Source organism: Betta splendens, chromosome 12 (genome assembly GCF_900634795.4).
Source record: "Betta splendens chromosome 12, fBetSpl5.4, whole genome shotgun sequence".
NCBI lineage: Eukaryota > Metazoa > Chordata > Actinopteri > Anabantiformes > Osphronemidae > Betta > Betta splendens.
In genome coordinates, this window is record NC_040892.2 from 11187693 (window position 1) to 11206617 (window position 18925).

At 45.7% G+C, this 18925-nt stretch overlaps 3 protein-coding genes across 4 annotated transcripts; 1 reads left to right on the plus strand and 2 right to left on the minus strand.

Moving 5' to 3' along the window:
* Positions 1–50: 50 nt before the first annotated feature.
* zgc:56235 (Voltage-dependent anion-selective channel protein 2-like) lies at positions 51–4988 on the plus strand. 2 transcript variants are annotated; one of them, XM_029169284.3, is made up of 9 exons: positions 51–210; positions 1334–1404; positions 1679–1728; positions 2540–2692; positions 2782–2834; positions 3124–3345; positions 3431–3581; positions 3657–3714; positions 4141–4988. In XM_029169284.3, exons 2-9 carry the CDS (start codon positions 1338–1340, stop codon positions 4230–4232), a joined length of 846 nt encoding a protein of 281 aa, XP_029025117.1. In that variant the 5' UTR covers positions 51–210; positions 1334–1337; the 3' UTR covers positions 4233–4988. The 2 variants fall into 2 exon arrangements, with proteins under 2 accessions (XP_029025117.1, XP_055369336.1); XM_055513361.1 differs by lacking the exons at positions 51–210; positions 1334–1404; positions 1679–1728 and adding an exon at positions 2000–2023.
* Positions 4989–5182: 194 nt separating this feature from the next.
* Positions 5183–9227, minus strand: tor4aa (torsin family 4, member Aa). Its single transcript, XM_029169234.3, has 3 exons — positions 8874–9227; positions 7186–7632; positions 5183–6748 (listed from the first exon to the last, which is right to left on the minus strand). The coding sequence occupies exons 2-3, from the start codon at positions 7630–7632 to the stop codon at positions 5891–5893; spliced, it is 1305 nt and encodes a 434-aa protein (XP_029025067.1). The 5' UTR covers positions 8874–9227; the 3' UTR covers positions 5183–5890.
* Positions 9228–9974: 747 nt separating this feature from the next.
* On the minus strand, positions 9975–18676 carry brap (BRCA1 associated protein). The gene is made up of 13 exons (XM_029169202.3): positions 18292–18676; positions 17771–17932; positions 17494–17686; positions 17223–17412; positions 15088–15201; positions 14253–14401; positions 13899–13974; positions 13682–13820; positions 13073–13182; positions 12899–12988; positions 12710–12813; positions 11829–11968; positions 9975–10564 (listed from the first exon to the last, which is right to left on the minus strand). Exons 1-13 carry the CDS (start codon positions 18368–18370, stop codon positions 10347–10349), a joined length of 1764 nt encoding a protein of 587 aa, XP_029025035.1. The 5' UTR covers positions 18371–18676; the 3' UTR covers positions 9975–10346.
* Positions 18677–18925: the final 249 nt, after the last annotated feature.

The window sequence follows — 18925 nt, forward strand, 5'->3', positions numbered from 1 at the left end:
CTTGGATAAAGTTGCAGGCACGTTGTAGAGGACAGATTGCTCGCTTGTGTTGCTTTGACTCTTTGTTCACTTTTCGCGCTTACACCGCGCATGCTCCGTATGTCTCCTTCATTGTGCCCTGTAGCCGCACAGACAGTGCTAAACTAGGCTAGCTGTCAGCCAAGGGATACTTCAGGCTCCGCACATCACACTTACACACTCTTTAGCTTGGTAAGCAGCGTTAGCGCTAATATTCAATATTCAACAGTGCAGTGCTAATAGTTTTACTTTACGGGTTTTATTTATTAGGTTAGCCGCATAGCTAGCATGTAAAGTGCTCTCATGTGGGATAACGGTCGCTCCTTATTATGTAATGACGTTCAACCTTATGAAGCGCTCAAATGATGGTTTCACGTGTGTTAATGCAAGGATCCAGAACTGCACCGTTACCCACGCGCTTAGCAGCGTTATTAACTAAATGTGGGGCGTGCTGTCCGGTTGTTAAGGGGTGTGTTTGGGGGCAGTACTATTAACGCTAACTTGCTAGTCGGCTAATCTTTTTGCGCAGCAACTAGCTTAACTAGCTAGGTGTCAACCCCCCACAGCCCTTTCACTGGTCCGCTGACCGTCCTTTGTCCCAGCAGGAGAGGCGGCTGCACCCACAGCGGCATCTGTCACTAGCCGGCAGGGCCTGAACGCTGGTGCTCATACGCTGCTCACACAGATGCAAGACATCACCGCTCCATCCTTGAAATCAATGCAATTTGATTTGTTCTGATGATTTGTTTGATGACACCTACTAGTTTTCCATTTGTGCTTTTCTATAATCTCACGCTGTTTTTCTGATGCTGCTCTTGATGGAGGATTTAAATTGGACAATTAGCTGCATGCAAAGGAACAGATTGTTCCCTCCTGCTGGACCTCAGAGCTACTCAGCTGAGGGTCAGGGAATAAAACGCATAACCACTATCACTTAGTTAATCACTGCCCTTGTTCAGGATCATCTTTATGAATGATGATCTGATGTCATCTCCTGCCACAGTGATGCTTTATTCCAAAACGCTCTGCAATGCGAATCACATAAGACATATGTAAAATCCTTAATCCTCTTACTTCCAACCTTATTAACATGAAATAATAACAAAGCAGAAGCATTTGCTTCATATTGATTTATACTCAGAAACAACAACATACATAATTCATACATATGTCATGCCAGGAATTAACGGAAACAAGATCCTGGCCTCTTAGTCCTAAGTGTAACTGTGTGAGCACAGCAGAGCCTTTGTGTAGAGAAGTGGAAGCAGAGTTCCCATCAGTTTAACCTTCTGTAAAACCTGTTTCTTCTCTGCAGTACGATGGCCGTCCCTCCTTCATATGCAGACCTGGGCAAAGCTGCTAAGGACATCTTCAGCAAGGGCTATGGTGAGTTTGGGTTTCTAGCGAAGCCCTGAAACACAGACCTTCGTTCCTCTGTGACATTCATAATGCCTCATTCCAATGTAGACAAGCAACAGTATTGAAATATTGACTGCAAATAATAGTAAAAAGTCTAGAACATCCTACAGGACAATCAGTGGCATGCTTGTTGGTAGCTGAATCAGCGACTTAAACTACATATAGATGTCACTGTAGAGCTGAAATTTTAATGCGTTTTAGTAATCTGGGACCGATCAACTGTTAACTCTTTATTCTTCAGGCTTTGGCGTGGTGAAGCTGGACCTAAAGACCAAGTCTCAGAGTGGAGTGGTAAGTTCTCTATCTGGATGCTCAGTACATTCCCACACGTCCTGCTTCTGCCGTCACACAAAAGCACAAATCTTCCACAACATGCAGTTTTGTGTTTAACTGACCTGGTGGGAGCTTTCTAGGTTGAGGACCGGCGGACGCAGCGCTGCTTGGCTTAACATGTGCTCTGTTGTGGATGCACAGATGCACAGGTGTGTGTGTGGCCTGTCTGTCTCTCTACCTGCCTTTCCTAACCCCTGCTCTGTTTCCATGCCGCTGGCCTCTGTCCTGGACTGCTCACGCTCTAACGTAGATGGTAAGATTGGTGTCGGAGGAAAGAATCATTTTCATGTGTCTGTTTCCTGTTTTTTAACACTGTTGCATCTCTTGTGTTGTGTTCATGTTTGCCATAACATTGATTTCTTTTCCATATGTGTTTGTGAGAGCTCATATCAGTTTGTTAGTAAATAGAAACATATTCTGGATGGACTCATAAACTCTTCTGTTGACCTTCCTTAGATTTGATGCAGTAAATTAACTTGATGACATCAGTGAGGACAGATTCAGTGTTTCTCCTCCCCAGTGTTTTCTGCATTTCGTTTTATGTCTTAATGCTGTCTGAATTTGTTATTCATGTGTGTCCGACTGTCCGCTGCATTGTCTCGTGAACACTTTCATATTCCTCCAGTTTTCCTGCATTTATTTGGTTTGCTTGTCAGTTGTGGCACATTCTGCACCTGTTTATCCCCTCTCCCCCTCCAAGCGAGTCTACAAAGAAAGTCCTTTTGGCAGCCAGTTCATGCTACCCATCTTTTTTTGGTTGTCCTGCCAGGAGTTCAACACATCTGGCTCCAGTAACACAGACACAGGAAAGGCCTCAGGGAACCTGGAGACCAAATACAAGTTGAAGGAGCTTGGCCTGAGCGTCAACCAGAAGTGGAACACCGACAACACGCTAGCTACTGAAGTGACCGTGGAGGACCAGGTACTGAATCTATGGGGTCACACAAAACAGGTCACATTACTCTGTTTGAGGCTTTCACTGTCAACTCAGTGTTTGACTTTTACCCACAGCTGGCTCAAGGCCTGAAGGTGGGACTGGACACGTCTTTTGTACCAAACACAGGGTGAGAATGTTTATTGCCTGTTTATCTCTCCTGGCGTTTCTTTGTTGGAAGCTGTTGAACCATTTTCTGCTCATTTATCTCATTTAATCTAACTTAAAATGTTGAGTTATTCTGTTTACTACATTACAGTTGTCAGGAAATCTCAATGTTTCATTTGTCTCAGTGTTTTATCTCCTTCATCATGACACATGTTCTCATTGTCGGTGCCTGGAGTTATATTGCTAGAATAAACTGATGATTAGACCAATCCACAGAATGCGATGTGCGCTGAGCAGATGTGTTTTTCCAGTAAGAAGAGCGGAAAGCTGAAGACGGGTTACAAGCGCGACTACGTCAACCTGAACTGTGATGTGGACTTTGAGGGTCCCATCATCCACGCTGCTGCCGTGTTGGGCTACGAGGGCTGGCTGGCCGGCTACCAGATGGCCTTCGACACAGCCAAGTCCAAACTGGCCCAAAACAACTTTGCCCTCGGATACAGGGCTGGAGATTTTCAGCTTCACACTAACGTGTGAGTCCTCAGATTCACACATCAAGTTCGATTCAGTAGTAAATCTGCGTATGACGTGTCTGAATCCATTCCTTTTCTGTCTCAGGAACGACGGGACCGAGTTCGGAGGCTCCATCTACCAGAAGGTGAATGATGATCTGGAGACAGCGGTCACTCTGGCCTGGACTGCTGGCAGTAACAACACTCGCTTTGGCATCGCTGCCAAGTACAAGCTGGACAAAGACGCCTCCCTGTCTGTGAGTGCTACAGACGTGCAGTTCAGATTCAGGCAATGTTGCTCTGTATGTGTCTGATCCCATCTCTCCTCACAGGCCAAAGTTAACAATGCCAGTCTGATAGGAGTTGGCTACACCCAGAGCCTCCGATCAGGTAGGGCCTCATTTCCAACCCAGATTCAGATCCACCGTAATCTGTCTGTAGAGTCAGATGCTGCGTCAAGTCTAATCTTCTGTTAGACAGTAGGACTGTAAGACAGGGGTGTCCAGCTCCAGTCCCCCAGGGCCACTTCCTGCTAGGTTTCCAACTCTCCCTGCTGATTACATTGATCGGGTGTGTCAGTGAGCTGCTGAACAGCTAAATGGTGAACGTAATCAGTATTAGCTGATTTGGAAAACCAGCAGGACTGTGGCCCTCGAGGTCTGTGTTTGAACACCTCAGCTGTAGGAGAACACACCGTTACCGGTATACTGTTGGACACTAGATGGCAGAGTTGTAGCTGGTGAGCAGTTTTTTTCCTCAGTCTCCTCTCCGCACAGTTGTCTCCTTTGACCTGTAGTGGTTGTCGGGTCTCTGCAGGTGTGAAGGTGACCCTCTCAGCCCTGATCGACGGGAAGAACTTCAACGCAGGCGGACACAAGGTTGGCATGGGCTTTGAGCTGGAGGCATAGAGGGGAAGAAGCTAGGCTCCCCACTGAAGAAGCAGCAGCCCAGAGCCACATCATCACTCACACCCCTCCACACACATTCCCACCACGTAGCTGCTTCTCTGTCCAGTCGCAGCATCACGTTTAACCACCTGAGAGGAGCTGTGAGGTCGACTCTGAAACCAAGAGCGCCTAGTGGATCATTCATTAGTTACTGAAGCAGCTCTTTATTTCCCTGTAGGTGTCGTTGGCGTCAGCAGCATTAAATATTTTCTCTTTAGTTTGGATCCTGTTACAATCCGTGGAGGATTTTACTCAAATGTTCTGTTACAACTCAAACATGGAAGCGCTGGAGGTTAGAGTTCAGAGGTTGATCCTAAAGGAGTCAGTTTCACCACAGACGCTCCTTATCTTCTTCACTTTCTTTGTGACGTCCCATTTGCGTAGGTGAGATCAGTGTAGTGGAATCTTCTTGTAGCGTATGTAGTTAGTTTGCATTTCTACAGCATTGCTCTCACCTACGTGTCCAAAGCAGAGTGAGGCAGTTTTGCATCTGTTTGAGTATCTATGTCATCATTAACACCATCTACACTCCTCAAACCTCAACATACCAATGCACCAGACAGACTGCTCCTCATTTTCCAGTTGCTTTTCTGTTTAGGAGTCACGCATCGTGTGTTTTTTCATCCGTCATGGCTCATTTTTATGCCACTTAGTTACAGTACCTCATTTTTTCCAACGTTAACTTAAGGGAATTCTAATAATAAAAACTTGAATTTATGTCTGAGAGTTGTTCATGTTTTCTTCTTAGTGGCTGCCCTGGTTCTGATGCCATCAACCCTGTTTAGCTGGGGTAAAAATGCAGCTTCACTGCTACCACACAGATGAGGTTTTCCCCAGGTCCCAACAAGGAAGTAAATGAGCTTCAAAAACTTTCCTCTTCTGCCCAATGAAAGACATGTGAAATCCCAGAGTTTTGTTTAAACAGGGTCTTTAATTTTGACACTCCGTACAAAAAAGTTTTTATTTGAATTATCTGAACACAGGTCGTTGGCATAATCGACCTACGCTGGCACACGTCACTGTTAATCCATGTAAAAGCGTCTGCGTTCAATAAATAAACTGACTTCTATCAGTACTGGCTGAACCCGAAGCTCGGCCTCCGGCTGCTTTATTGCAGATGAAACCTCTACTATGCAGACACTCAGAAAAAAAACTACTTCGTGACTTGTTCTTGTGAAAGTCGAGCTGCATTCAAAGTCAACAAACATGAGGCTTCCTGTGATTATAAATGTCTGCAGCGTTGGCCTGTTTTTGGTCCTTCACTCTACTTCTGGTCATTTGTGCTTGAGCTGTCTGACACAGAAGCCGTGAAGCAGCTCAGTCGACCAGTTCATCCAAATCCTGTAATCACGGTTTACTCATTTTTAGATTTAACGAACAACAACTTCAGCACATTTGGACAGATCCTACCAAACAGTTAGTAATAAGGTTCTACTCAGAAGCCTTAAAGGACAAACCACATTTACGTTGTGATTTGAGTGTCTTCGCTGCCCTTTCGACAAACTGCTGCTTTGTTTTAACATTGGAACAAATCCACTTCTGAAATCTGAGTTCTGTCATAAACTCACTCCTGCGCTCGGCTTCTTCTTCGTGAACATTCCTCACAGCCTCATGCTGCCTCACAGCATGTTGACCTTAGCCACCACTTGCTTGCAGCCCGTCTGGGAATATTCGTGGCCCCCGACTGTGTGGTAATACTCGATCTCCCCTGCAAGGCGCTCTATGTGGCTATGATCCGGGTAGAACCCCTCTCGAGTCATTTCGTCCAGGAAACAGTCCATGACGTGGCGTTTCTCCAGCAGCCCCAGGGGCAAAACGTCCGCCTCCGTCCACAGTGGGTGGAGCTTCTCCACGATGCTGCGTAAAACCGGCACCAGCTCCTTCACAAGGCCACTCTGGCGACTAGAAGCCGTCATCCCCATGGCGACGCTCGAGGAGTTGTGGAGCATGTGTTTAGTGATGTGCGCGTGGCCCAGGTTGCTCAGGAACAGGTAGACAGCGTTCAGGTACTCGTTGGACTGCTTGGAGGCCACCAGCTGCCACAGCATGTCCAAGATCTCGCCGTGCATGTGCTCGGCCTCGTCGAAGACGAAGAGGGGGATCTTCTCCTCGTCCTCGGCCCGTTCCACCATCTCCGAGATGGTGCTGGAGAGGTTGCGGGCGCACTGCTGGGCGTCGGCCTCCTGGGGGCAGTGGTGGAGGACGTAGTACTGCAGCACCAGCGTCTCCCCCACCACCGAGCGGAAGTGTCCGGCCAGGAGGCGACCCAGGTGGCTCTTGCCCACGCCGCTGGGGCCGTGGAGAGACACCACCAGGGGCTTGTTGTGGACGTAAGTGGACAGATAGTCCCTCAGCAGGTAGAGTAAGGCCTCCACGGCCCCCTGCTGCCCCAGCACCTCCCTCCTTAGTGTCTTCTCCAGCCCCTCCAGGTCGTACCTCAGAACGTGGTCGTCCAGGTTCTCGATAGCATTGTACACCTGCAAGGTAACAAGAAGCCAGTCACTTTAGACGCTGAGAAGGGCTAGATTCACTCCAGATGTCTGGTCTATAATGGAAGCTCAAGTCACCATCTTTACTTATAATCTATTTGGGGGGGGGGGTTCCTCCCAGAACATTAGTGAGGCCCTGGACAAGTTTACTGTTGAATATGAGTTGGTTCCACACGCTAACTGTAAAGTGCATGAGTAAAACGGACAGTCAATATTTACTCAGGCTCGTCTGTGTCACAGGAAACAACTCGCGTCCATGTTGACATTCTGCAACAGCAACAGGAAACTCTGGCCTCGCTGTTTACACTTGAACTGTTTGTGCGGGACACGGACGCAACCGTTCAGCGTATGTTTTCTCCCCCCCAGCAGCTACCGATCACGGCTCCTCACGCTCGCCGCCCGTAACAGGAGGGAGGACCCCGTACCTGCAGGAAGACGATGGCGCACAGCAGGTAGAGGCAGTACTTGGCCCGGCTCTGCTCCTGCTTCGGCGGCGCCCTGCGGCCCACGCCGTTGGGGAACAGCACCCGCTTCCTCCTGCGCTTCTTCTTCTTGGGGGCGACGGCGGACGAGGTCAGGGCGGGGAAGGCGGAGGGCGTGAAGCCGTCGAAGGTGAAGATTTTGGGGCTGGTCCGCGCGGGGGCTCCCGGGAGGAGACCCGCGGTCCCCGGCCCCAGGCCCAGCTCCTGGCGCCGGCGCTTGATGGCCTGGTACTTGTGCTTGATGCGTATGACGGCGCGGAGCGAGGAGGACAGGGCAGACAGGCTGGGGGTGGGGCTGCCCCGCCGCCTCGCATCCTTCTCCCCGTCCTCGTCCACCTCCAAGTCTCCCTCCGTCTGAGAGGCCGAGGCGCTGCTGTCTTGGTCGCTCATCTGCAGAGAGAGAGAGAGAGTAGAAAGACGTCAATCACCTGACAGGAAGGAAACTCGAGAATATACTATGTAGAATATACATACTCTCTCCTAAGTTTGCCCCCTGACATTTCATTCAACTGCACCAGAGGTGATTTACAAAAGAATATCAGTGTCTAGATCTGCCCCCCAGGCTTTTGTCTTGCACACACACGATAAGAAACCCAGTTCAACGCTTCTGGAAAACTGAAGCGCGTTGTCAGGTTGGTGTTTACTGAACAGGAAAGCAGGGCAGCTCCCAGAGTGGGAGAAAGGAAACACTGATTGGCAAATTTCTCAAGAAGTAGTCTGGGTTTTTTTCCAAGTTTGTCTGATAAGAGCCACAGGTTCCTATCAGACAAACTTGGACCCAGATCTAGTTTTATATCCAACGCAGTTCTGGTTGAAGCACAAGTCGAGCCATCGACAGTTAGGAAAGATGAAACTAAGTGTCACTGCTGCAACGAAAATTAATGGTTTATGACATAATGACGTCGCAACACTTGTGTCCTGCTACAACAGGGGGAGCTTCCTCCTCTCTCTGGAGAAAAACGCTGGATGCTGCAACTTTAGTCTTTAGAGCCTGACGGAAGTTTTAGTGGTTAAAATAACACGATCATCCTCTCACATCAGTTCAGCTCTCAGCTCATTTCCCCTGCACAGTTTCCTTGTTCAGACTGTGACCGTGATGCAAATTAGAAAAATAGAAAAGGGAAGTGTTTTACTTCCAGGAGTCCTGCACATAAAACACAAGCTTAACTGCTTTTTCCTCACATTTATACACTTTGCAAAGCCTCACACGCAGCTTCTTTCCAGATTCATATCACACGCTGATGATTTAAACACTTAGAAGCAGTGGCCTTCATGCAGGTTTCCTGGCTTCGCCTCACAGAGAACACGAAGCCACGAGCTGGGCCGTTCAGGAACGAGCCCTGGCTTCACTGTTGAACTTGGCTCGATTCAAAGACTGAGCGTCCAGCCTTTACAGCACAACAAAAGAATTTAGAAGCCGACGCTGAGGAGGGGGAATCTGAGCCTTTCATCCGTCCGCATGCAGAGACCTGAAAGGAGCAGCCGCATACCAGGAATTTTACAGCACTGCAACACTTGAATAGCTAAAAACCCTCTTTTTACTGCAGGCTGTTAGTCAGTTAGTACTAAACAGGTTTCCATTAGTTCAACCACTTCACAGTGTGTGTGAAAAGGAGAAGTTCCGTTCTTACCTCAACGTGTTTGTGGCTTCGCAGAAGAACGGTTGGTGCAGGATTAGTCCATCGTTGGACAGCGAAGAGCTGCAACTGAGGAAGTGCCGTCGTGTCTAAACCTCCTCACTCGTGTGTTGGCCGCTCCTCCTACTCCTGGTTCACTTCCAGTAGGTCTGACACATTACACCACGCAGCCTTCAGTTTCCATTCATGCCTGTGAAAAGAACTGAGATCCAGCTCACACGTCCTGCGTATCGTTATTCACCACCTGGTGGGAGTCGGTTTGTTCATGACACGTTCACACGGTTTCACCGCAGTGTCTCACTTGTTTTTTGTGTGTTGTACAGGGAGTGCAGCTGATCTTTAATCTAAACGTAATGAAAGCACATATCACCATCACTTATGTCACCGTTAATGGGCAACTGACATTTTCAGAACAAAAGAAGAACCTTGGCCTGTGTTTGTGTACAGGCTTTAAAGGTCATAGTTGGCCATGAATGGAAGAGGTGGAACAAATATTTGCATAATGATGCATTTGCCTGCCGCAGTCCATTCTCGTCTGACCCTATGTACACAGAGCCAGTCAATCGAGTTTCTGGTCTCCACACAATGTAGCATTCATAAAACCCGAGCGTGCGATCACATGGTTTAAACTCCACCGTCACTAACAGCAGGGTTAATTATCAGACGCCATCACAGTTCACCCTCAACAACCTGCTGAGTCAGGCCAGAAAAAAAAACTCAAACTGCATCCGGGGCCTGCTCCAAGGTACGAAACCATCCTTCAACAGGGTCAGCATTCAGAATGTGTGCTTGAGAGCAGTGTCATGCTGCTAGTTTGGCATGAGGACTAGTCAATAAAATTCTGTGCAAGGAGGAAGTATTTCATGTTGTACCTAAGAATGTTTCATGCATTGAATCAGTGGGACGGAGGTTCTAATATTAAATATCCTCAGATCGATGCCTTTCTTATAACCAGTCCCTCCACCTCTGACTGCAGCTACAACAAACAGCACTGACCAGAAACGCAGACGTGTAAAACTAAAAGCAGACAGATCCTCCAGCTACAGCTGAGCCACCTTCCATCATGTGTAACAAAAAAAAAAAAGCAACAAAATGGACATTTGCATCTTTTTACTTAGGAACAGACAAATATCAATCTTAAAATAAGACTCTCCAACAATGTTCTTCAGCATCTTGTTCCAGTGTAAAGGGAAAACTACAGCTTTACATGTCAAAAAGCAGAAGCAGAAATGAAAATCATTTTGATCATATAATACCATTCATGACCAAAATAGAAAGTCTCAGCAAGAATAAATTTACTTTGCACGGATGTAAAATACATTTTGAAACTAGTGGTTGTGGTTCTTTTGCTTTTGTCGCGATTTGCTCGTCCGAGTCCTGATGCTTCATCTGCGAGCGCATGGATGCAGAGGAGCGCTTCAGGAAAACAGTCATGAACAGAGACCTTCCTGCAGATACGAGCGGCCGCTACTTCCTCTTCCTGCCGCGGCCCCTCCTGCCGCGGCCCGAGGGGCCGTCTCCTGCAGCGCTGTCTGAGGAGGTGGCTGCGATGTTGATCTGTCCCTCCTGGATTTCACTGCGCGCCTCTGGAGGCAGGTTCTCAATCTGCTGCTGCGTCTCCAGGTAAAACATCACGTCCCTCAGCTGCTCCTGAAGCTCCGCTATCGCCACGTCTTTGCGGTCGTCTGGAGAAAGACAGCGACGTTAAAGCTGTGGGAGGAATCAAACCACTAATGCAGCTTTTTATTCACCTACTGCTGAGCTTAGCTGCTTCATTACATTTAGCAGGTGTGGAGCTTCCAACAGTGATGGTTGTGGCTTATTCTTTGAGGCAGCTGTTGCTATTTAAATGAAACTGAAAACCCACTTAGTGTCTTTGTAAAAAAAAAAACAACCCTGCTGCTTCAAGGACTCTATGCAGCTGCATGGACTTCCTTTCTATACAAGAGGCTTAAACACTTACGCCTATAAAACAACATTAACAGTTTACATCTTGCTGACTTCATGACACCCAGTGGATCCACACTGACCCAGAAGAGGAGTCGTACACGCCCAGTGAAGCTCTACTAGAAAGTGATGCTCAGAATGATGAATGCTCCACAAGACGCCATGAGAGCTCCTTACTACCGCTGGCATGAAAGCTGTACAATTCCAACCCCCACTGTGTATACATACTATATGTAGTGTAGTATAAGACTGTTATGTTGTGGTTTCCTTCCTGTCTGTATGTGTTGAGCACTATCAAAAGCAGGCAAAGTAATTTCCCTCTTGGATTAATAAAGGTTCTGAATCCTGCTAAAGAAACATTAGAATATAAGAATAGAGGTTGAATGAAAGTTTTCATGGTGCCAGAGTCCAGTGTCCAAAGTAAAGTTCAGTCTCTCTCGTTGTGAACATGATCCTGTCATCATCAAATTACCTTTGACGTCAGTGAACCACAAAGATAAATGAGCAGACCAGCAGCAGAGGAGTAAATGAACGAATGTCTGGAAATATTCAAACCCAAGTATCACTTTCAACATCAGAATGAAGGGACTGCACAGGACGCAGATCTGATAATCTACACTTAGAGCTGATTTGCAGAGCTGACAGAAGTGGTTTTGACACTTTCAGTGGATGTACAGAAGCTGCACCAGGGTCTGTGCGTGTGTGTGTGTGCACAAGTTTCACTTTGTAGAAATTCTCCTTTAACTTTAAGGTTTGCATTAGGCATAAAGGTGAACTTTATTTGTCCCAATTCGGACAAATAAATTGGATTGTCAGAGTAGCCACAAAGAAAATGGTAAGATGCATAATCAGGAGTTAAAAAGGACATAGAACATATGTACAACTCACACGTATGGTACTGTACTTAAGATGTATGAATGCCTTGTAGGAGTAGATGAGCCAGATGTGGGGGCTGCTTGGCGTGTGTTCACCCTCATATTATTTGAGTTAGTCTCCACTCACTGCTCTCTTTTCCTCTGCGCTCCTCCTCGGCCAGCTGGGACTGCAGCTCTGTCTGGTTGGCTCTCAGGCACCGGTTCATCTCCTGCTCCTCCTTCAGCTCTTGGCTCAGCTTCAGCACTCGGCCGTTCAGCTGGGTGCACCTGAAAGTACAAGCCGCCGATAACTACCCCAGATTCCGTGGAAAAGTCGTAAAGAAAAGTTGATTTGGATTCACAATTTTCCTGTAGTCTCAGAGGATTGTATTAAGATTGTGTGACTTGTGTGACTGGAAGTAACGTAAAAGTGAGAATCAAGTGAACAGTCATGAGAAAAACCAGTATCCTAAAAGTGTGACTTGAATTATTTAATTAATGAGGAAATAATATCTATCAGGAAACCCACAGAAAACTGAAGCAGAAGGTGGAGCAACCTGCTTTACTTGATGAGCACACAACATCTAGGACCAGGTTCAGACCCGTTGCGTTAAAGTCAAAGGTGTTCACACAGTGAAAAAGCACAGCAGCTGTTACTCTGAACGGTGCAAACCGGTCAAACCCTTTGGAACCTGTAGTCAAATAGGTGATTGATTGTTACAAAGTTACAGGCCTGTTACGTTTTCAGGTAAAGGGAGGGGGGGGGGGGGTCAAACGTTCAGGTACTTGTTTAGTCTCTTTTAGTTCTTGCTCAAACTGCTTCCTGTTCGTCAATGATTAATGTATGTATGAAATGTAAATAAAATTGATGTGCTTGGACAGATTTCAAAGCCTCTTATTCAATCACACCTTTTCTTTTACAGCTTCACACCAGCAAGTTCTTCAAGTTCATTTTCTAATGAATGTAACATATTTTTAGTTCATCCAGTATTAACCTCCCGGCAGCAGGGGCCGTGAACCAGCACCTACTTTTTCTCCATGCTTTGCTTGTCTTTGGTTATATCTCCCAGCCGCTGCTCCAGGTTATCGCAGCGCTCCAGAGTTTCCTTAAACTTCGCCTTCATGTTGTTAATCTGCACGACAAACACACACAGGAGTAAGAGATCATTTGTACTGATGCAAACAAATAACATTTTACTAGTGCAGTGGCATCTTTACCTCCTCAGCTGTCTCCTTCTCCAGATGAACTATCTTGTTCTCCCAGTAAATCCTCTGCGACTCCAGCTGGCTCGTCAGCAGGTACGAGTACTGCCGAGTACATTAGCATTAATCACAGCGCTACAAAAACAAACAACAACAACAACAACAACGTAACAGGAGGAAATTACTCACTTCAAGTTGAAGCGCATCTATTTTCTCAGCTTGACACGTGTCTCCCTCACATTCATACTGCACCATCTTCCCATCAGTCTTACTGGCTACGAGCCGATGCACGTAGTTATCTACGCAGAGAGGAACACGCAGATTAACACGTCAAGGGCTTAAATTTAAAATTCAAATGAATGCTTTTCCATTCACGTCCATCATACAACCTGAGATACTGTTAAAACTGTAACTGTAAGCTTTAACACACTTCATGATGAAAACCGCAATAGTTGCTTCTACTGTGTAGAATCTAATCTATCAAATGCTACAAAATGGCTTCATTTTCTGGGAACAGTCATGTGACAAACCTGAAAAGCTCCAGAACAGCTGCTAAATGAACCATGTGGTGCAGAAACTTCTAAAACAATGTTATGAACAGGATTTACTTTACTTTCTAGGTTTCTGCCCTCTGCTGTCCAAAAATGGGTCCAGGCTGCTTTAAACTTATTATTGCTGTTTAAATAAGAGGCAGCCTGTTGAGGTTTAATGGCCCGGCTTTCTTTGTGGTTCACCTGGTTTCTGGTTCTTTGCACACGAGACTGTAACACAAACACAAACACAAACCACAACCAGTACCTCCTGCGTAGTCCCAGACGCGGTGGTTGGTGAGCTGCATAGCGTACGTATGCTGAGTTTCCTCAAAGTGCTTGTAGGCATGCCGGCTAACGTAGCGGCCACAGCCAATATGGCCGCAGATCAGACAGATCCACAGGTTCTATAGACACATGAGAGAAGGTTCTGACTAAAAAAAATAAAAACTAAGACAGCAAAGCTGGATGTATTTGTGCGTTACCTCCTGGACTCCGCACTCAAAGCATTTGTTCTCCTCAACTGGTTCTGGAGTTTGGCAGTACCTACAGACAGGGCACCTGAAAGCACCACACAATCAGCTGTGCTCATGTGACACAGGTCCTTTGTAGAGTAGATGAATACATGAAAAGAGATGACTGAAAACAAACAGCATGAAGCCTGGAGAAAGAACCAGTGCAGTGGCAATCAGTGAGACAACTAACATCCGAATGCAGGCGCTTCTACCAAACTTTTGGAAAACTAACATATATATAACAACTATATATTACTGAGAGCAACTGAGCACGGAGCACGTTTAAAGCCAACACACAGATGAGAAGTCTACGTCTGTACTTACGAGGCATCTTCCCACCGCTGGAGACACTGGCTGTGAAAGCTGTGGTTGCAGAGCGTGGTGAGGATGCCGTTGACCGACTCATCCATCCTCTCCAGGCACACGGTGCACTTCGGCAGCTCGGTCAGCTCCATCACCGGCAGACTGGCACCCTGAGAAAGCGGAGGGTTGGAGGAAGTAAGCCACGTGCTGCGTGGACTCGAATGAGTCCCATCATGACATCATTATATAACAACCCCCTGACCAGCATTTGCTGATACATCATAAGTAGAAATATTTTCTGTTATCTACAATAGAACTATATACAGAAGAACCCATGATGCTCAATGTGTATTGTAGAAAACCTTCACATTGGGAACTACGAGAGCAATCCCAAAAGTAAGGTCTCCTATTTTTTTAAATACAAACAACCATTTATTTTCAAATATTAAGGTTGAATAATTATTCATTTTTCTATATAAACACGTTTGTTTGTAGCTGCTGTGGCAGTTTTAGAAAGCCCACTTCATAGTAGTACAACCAGCTGTAAACTTTCTACACCCCTTGTGAACGTGTTTGGGATCCATACAAATTTTTTTAACATAATTATTTCAACATTACAGAATGAAAAGGAGAAGATGATTTTTCTGTTCATCGTGTCAGACCAGACCCAGGTTTAGCATATTCCACAACATCACTTGAGTCCTAAAATGAATCAGAGAGTCGCTGTTCCACAGATGCCCTTGTCAGCAGAACCAAAATAAACACTGGTTTGTCCCTGAAAGAATTAATGAGGACACCTACTTTTGAAGGGTGGCCTCGAAATTTAAGAGTAAAGCCTCAGAGTGAAAATATTTACCTCTTCAGACTTTATAACCTCCGCCCTCTCCACGTAGATCAGCTGACAAACTGCTTCTTCTATAGAGTTGAATTGGCGGCCATTACACGCCGTGTAAAAACTGTCTGCGTCTGCCTAAACAATGACATGGAAGAAAACAACAGCGTTAAGAGAAACCTGCACAGATACATTTGTGTTCTGTTGCTACAGACAATTTACCCAATGACATCAACTAACTGGGAAGTCCAGGATGCCTGAACTATAGCACATGAACGGTTGGGGTGAGAGGATAGACAGAAAGATGAGTGCAACAATAACAAGCAACAACAGAGCACAGGCAGGACGGCTGGATCCACAACAGCCCATCACAGACAAAGCCTTGAGTCAATGATACCTGTAGGTGAGGACAGAGTGGGACAAAGACAATAAAAGCTAAAAGCTCTGCCTCCCATTCTACATTTAAAGACTCTAGGAACCACAAATAGCTCAGCGCTCTGAGAACAAAGCATTCTGCTGGGAGCCTAAGGAACTATGAGGTCTTTAAGATAAGAAGGAGCTTTATCCTTAAGTGCTTTGTAGGTGAGTACAAGAGTTTTAAATACTATCCTACATTTTACAGGCAGCCAGTGCAGAGAAGCTAATGTAGGAGAAATGTGATCTCTCTGTCTGAGTCCTGTCAGCAACTCTGCAGCATTTTGAATAAGCTGTAGGCTTTTTAAGGAGCTGTTAGGACATCCTACGAGTAAGGTAACAATAGTCTAACCTAGAGGTAACAAATGCATGGATCAGTTTCTCTGCATCACTCAGAGAGGATGTTTCTAATTCTAGCTATATTTCTAAGGTGAAGGTAGACAGTTATGAAGATTTGTTTGATGTTAAAGGCCTGTGGTATGTAGCCTATTAGTAAAGATTGGTTGATTTGATTTAATATGGACAAGCTGATTAAAAGGTAGAGCTTCTTTGAGTAATCTGGTTGGAATTGGCTCTAAAAGTGGACTAGGAAGAGTTAATTATTGAAGTTAACTCCATGTGATCTATGGAGGGAAAGCTCTCTAAACCACTGTGTCTAACATTGAACGCAGAGAAGCTGCAGCATCATCTACAAGACAGTCAACCTGTTCATAAGGATTAAGGCGATTTCTCCTCTGTGTATATACAAGACAATGAGGCAAAAGATAATGGCATTATCTGCTTGAATCTGGCAACAGCGTCATCAGATAAACATCTGCTATAGTAACATTTCTTTCCAGCTATTGTAAGGTCAATTATGCTAAATTCAAAAGTTAATAAGAAATGGTCAGATAACAGATAGATAAGGGTTTTGAGACAGTTACTATCAACATCTACATTAATGTTAAAGTCTCCCACTACAATGACTTTATCTGTGCTAAGAACTCATTCAGAGTTCTAAACTGAATTCTCTGAATTCTCATCTGACTATGGTGCAGGAGGACGATAAACAGTACAAAACACAACTGGCTTCTGAATTTTAGAGTCTGGGTGAGAAAGGCTCAGAGTGAGGCTCTCAAATGAGTTATAACTATGTTTAGGTTTAGGAGTAATTAATAAATCTGAGTCATAAATTGCTGCTACTCCTTCACCTTGACCTGTACTTTTGGGAACATGATAATTGATGTGACTCATTAGCGCTGACTAATTTAAACTAACATATTCATCCTGCTGCACCCAGGTTTCATTGGGACAGAACATATCTATGTGATGGTCACTTATCAAGTCATTTAGTAAGAAGGATTTAGATGACAGAGATCTGACATTTAATAAACCACACTTTATTAACTTACTGTTTTGATGTTTATTAAATTCTGGAAGCAGACACAGTCTCTATGCAATAACTAAGACTAAGAGTGGGTGGCGGCTGTGGAGAACATGCAGAGAGGCGTGTAAGACTGCGACTCTGCATCCTGGGCTCCACTCTGAGTTGTCACGGAGTGGGGAGGCTAAGCAACATGGCCATGTTAAAAGAGAGCAGAGAGGCTCCCTCCAATGGGGGATAAATGCCCTCCAATTAGACATAAAGCCCACATTGTTTGCAATATAAATACGTGGTTAACCATCATCTTTTCCCCAGTTCTATCCAGTATCTACGTCCCCTTGAAATATTACAAGCAAGAGCATACTGGTAATAATCAACTTACCTGTGTACAGAACTTAATCAGAACCATGTACTGGTTAGGAGTCGAGTCTCGTATGATCTTCATATGCTCCATGACGTCATTAAAGGGAGCCATCAGCTTCATGAGGTCATGGCTGGTCATGGTCGCTGGCACAGTCAGGATACACACCATAGCGCTGCGCCGCACGTCCTCAGTCAGTGAGGTCATTTTACTGCAACAGGACAAAACAAAAACATTATCGCACACCCTGAAAAGGCAGAATAGCAACAAAAAAGTGCCCAAAGGGACCCACTTGGTTTTGTAGAGGTGCATGATACCGTGAACGATCTCCACTGAGGGGTTCCCACTGAAGAAGGAGATCTGCTCTGGCAGCTGTTTGGACGGGGAGTCGGGAGCAGCGCCCGTAGCCTCGCCGCTTTCCTGAACTCCCTCGATGCCCTCTGCTTCAGCCCTGGATCCACCAGGTTCTGCGCCTCCTCCTTTATCTGCACGACCAATGTGATCAGTGTTTTTTATTCCTCTGTTTCTGCGTGTGGGCTTCAGAGCACTCACTGGCACGTGTGTCCTACCTGGGCTGGGTTCGAACGTTTCTATCACCATGTCCCCCATGGCTCTGCTGCCGATGTGTTGGTGCAGCACAGCTGTTCTTTCCAAGTCGCTCTTTCCGCTCAGTGTGTGTTTGGCCAAACCCAGAGCTTTCTCCTGCAGTTCCTCCTCTGACATGTCTGAAACTACCCACGAGAAAACAGAAGCAGATGTTTTAACCTTTTGCATTTTCACATCATGTGTGTAATGTTACCATGCAAATCAAACTATTAGGGTCAACATAAACATGATCTTAGCTACACTTGATCTTGGCAACAACTTCACTTTATTTGTTGAGTGAATGCTAATGCTAATGAAGTTATATCAATGCCAATCGGTGGTTACATGCACGTTTACTTCAATTCAAGTTCAAGCTCAGTTTAATGTCTGTTTTTGACAACCAGTAACCGAAGGCTCCTCAGTGCAGCCCTGTCAATCTGTCACTTGGTTAGCCGTTAGCTCTATGGCTAGCTTATTTACGGCGTTGAATATAATGTTCACCTACCAGCAGAGTACCAGAAGCCCCGAGGATAAGGAGACTGATCGGCCAATTCCAAGCGGATAACGACCAGAGACACGCTCATGTGTGATGAGACAAACTCCCAGTTCAGCAGAGAACACAGCAGGCAAAGCTAACCAGGTAGCGGAGCAATGACTTGGCTAGCGTTTTAACATAAAGGCAGCTGCACGGAAATAGTTTTCAGGTCCGTTGCAGTTACATCTCAACAAACTGCGAGTCAACTGTGCGTCTTTACCTGCTATGCAAGAAAATTTCCATTAGTTCTACAGCGAAAACACTTAACTATAAACAAGATTTTAGCCGACGGCTTCTAACATGACGCTCTTCTTCGTTAAACAGTGACGCAGCATCAATCAATCGAACACGTGTTGCCGCCACCTACAGACACCAGCTGGTAACTGCAGCCGATATACGAGTTAAAACACAAACAAGAGCAAAATACGAGCTGTGAACAGTTTAAAAGTCACAGAGCAAGTAATAGATTGAATATTACCCAAAAGTACAATCACCACAAATTAATATTACGATCATTTTGTTTCCACTGTAACTGTTCAGTACTTTTCTTTGTTTGAATTTGTTCCTGTGCAGCTGTACAAAGCAAATATATTCACATTAAGTA

What these genes read in the sequence shown, in the direction of transcription:
- tor4aa (XM_029169234.3), bottom strand. Translation starts at nt 7,632, where the DNA reads ATGAGCGACCAAGACAGCAGCGCCTCGGCCTCTCAGACGGAGGGAGAC. An exon ending in GCGCCATCGTCTTCCTGCAG is followed by an intron (nt 6,749 to 7,185) that starts GTACGGGGTCCT and finishes GTTACCTTGCAG; the next exon opens with GTGTACAATGCTATCGAGAA.
- zgc:56235 (XM_029169284.3), top strand. Translation starts at nt 1,338, where the DNA reads ATGGCCGTCCCTCCTTCATATGCAGACCTGGGCAAAGCTGCTAAGGAC. An exon ending in TTTCAGCTTCACACTAACGT is followed by an intron (nt 3,346 to 3,430) that starts GTGAGTCCTCAG and finishes TTTCTGTCTCAG; the next exon opens with GAACGACGGGACCGAGTTCG. An exon ending in CACCCAGAGCCTCCGATCAG is followed by an intron (nt 3,715 to 4,140) that starts GTAGGGCCTCAT and finishes GGGTCTCTGCAG; the next exon opens with GTGTGAAGGTGACCCTCTCA.
- brap (XM_029169202.3), bottom strand. Translation starts at nt 18,370, where the DNA reads ATGAGCGTGTCTCTGGTCGTTATCCGCTTGGAATTGGCCGATCAGTCT. An exon ending in CAGCGGTGGGAAGATGCCTC is followed by an intron (nt 13,975 to 14,252) that starts GTAAGTACAGAC and finishes TGGTGCTTTCAG; the next exon opens with GTGCCCTGTCTGTAGGTACT. An exon ending in AGAAGGAGACAGCTGAGGAG is followed by an intron (nt 12,814 to 12,898) that starts GTAAAGATGCCA and finishes TTTGTCGTGCAG; the next exon opens with ATTAACAACATGAAGGCGAA.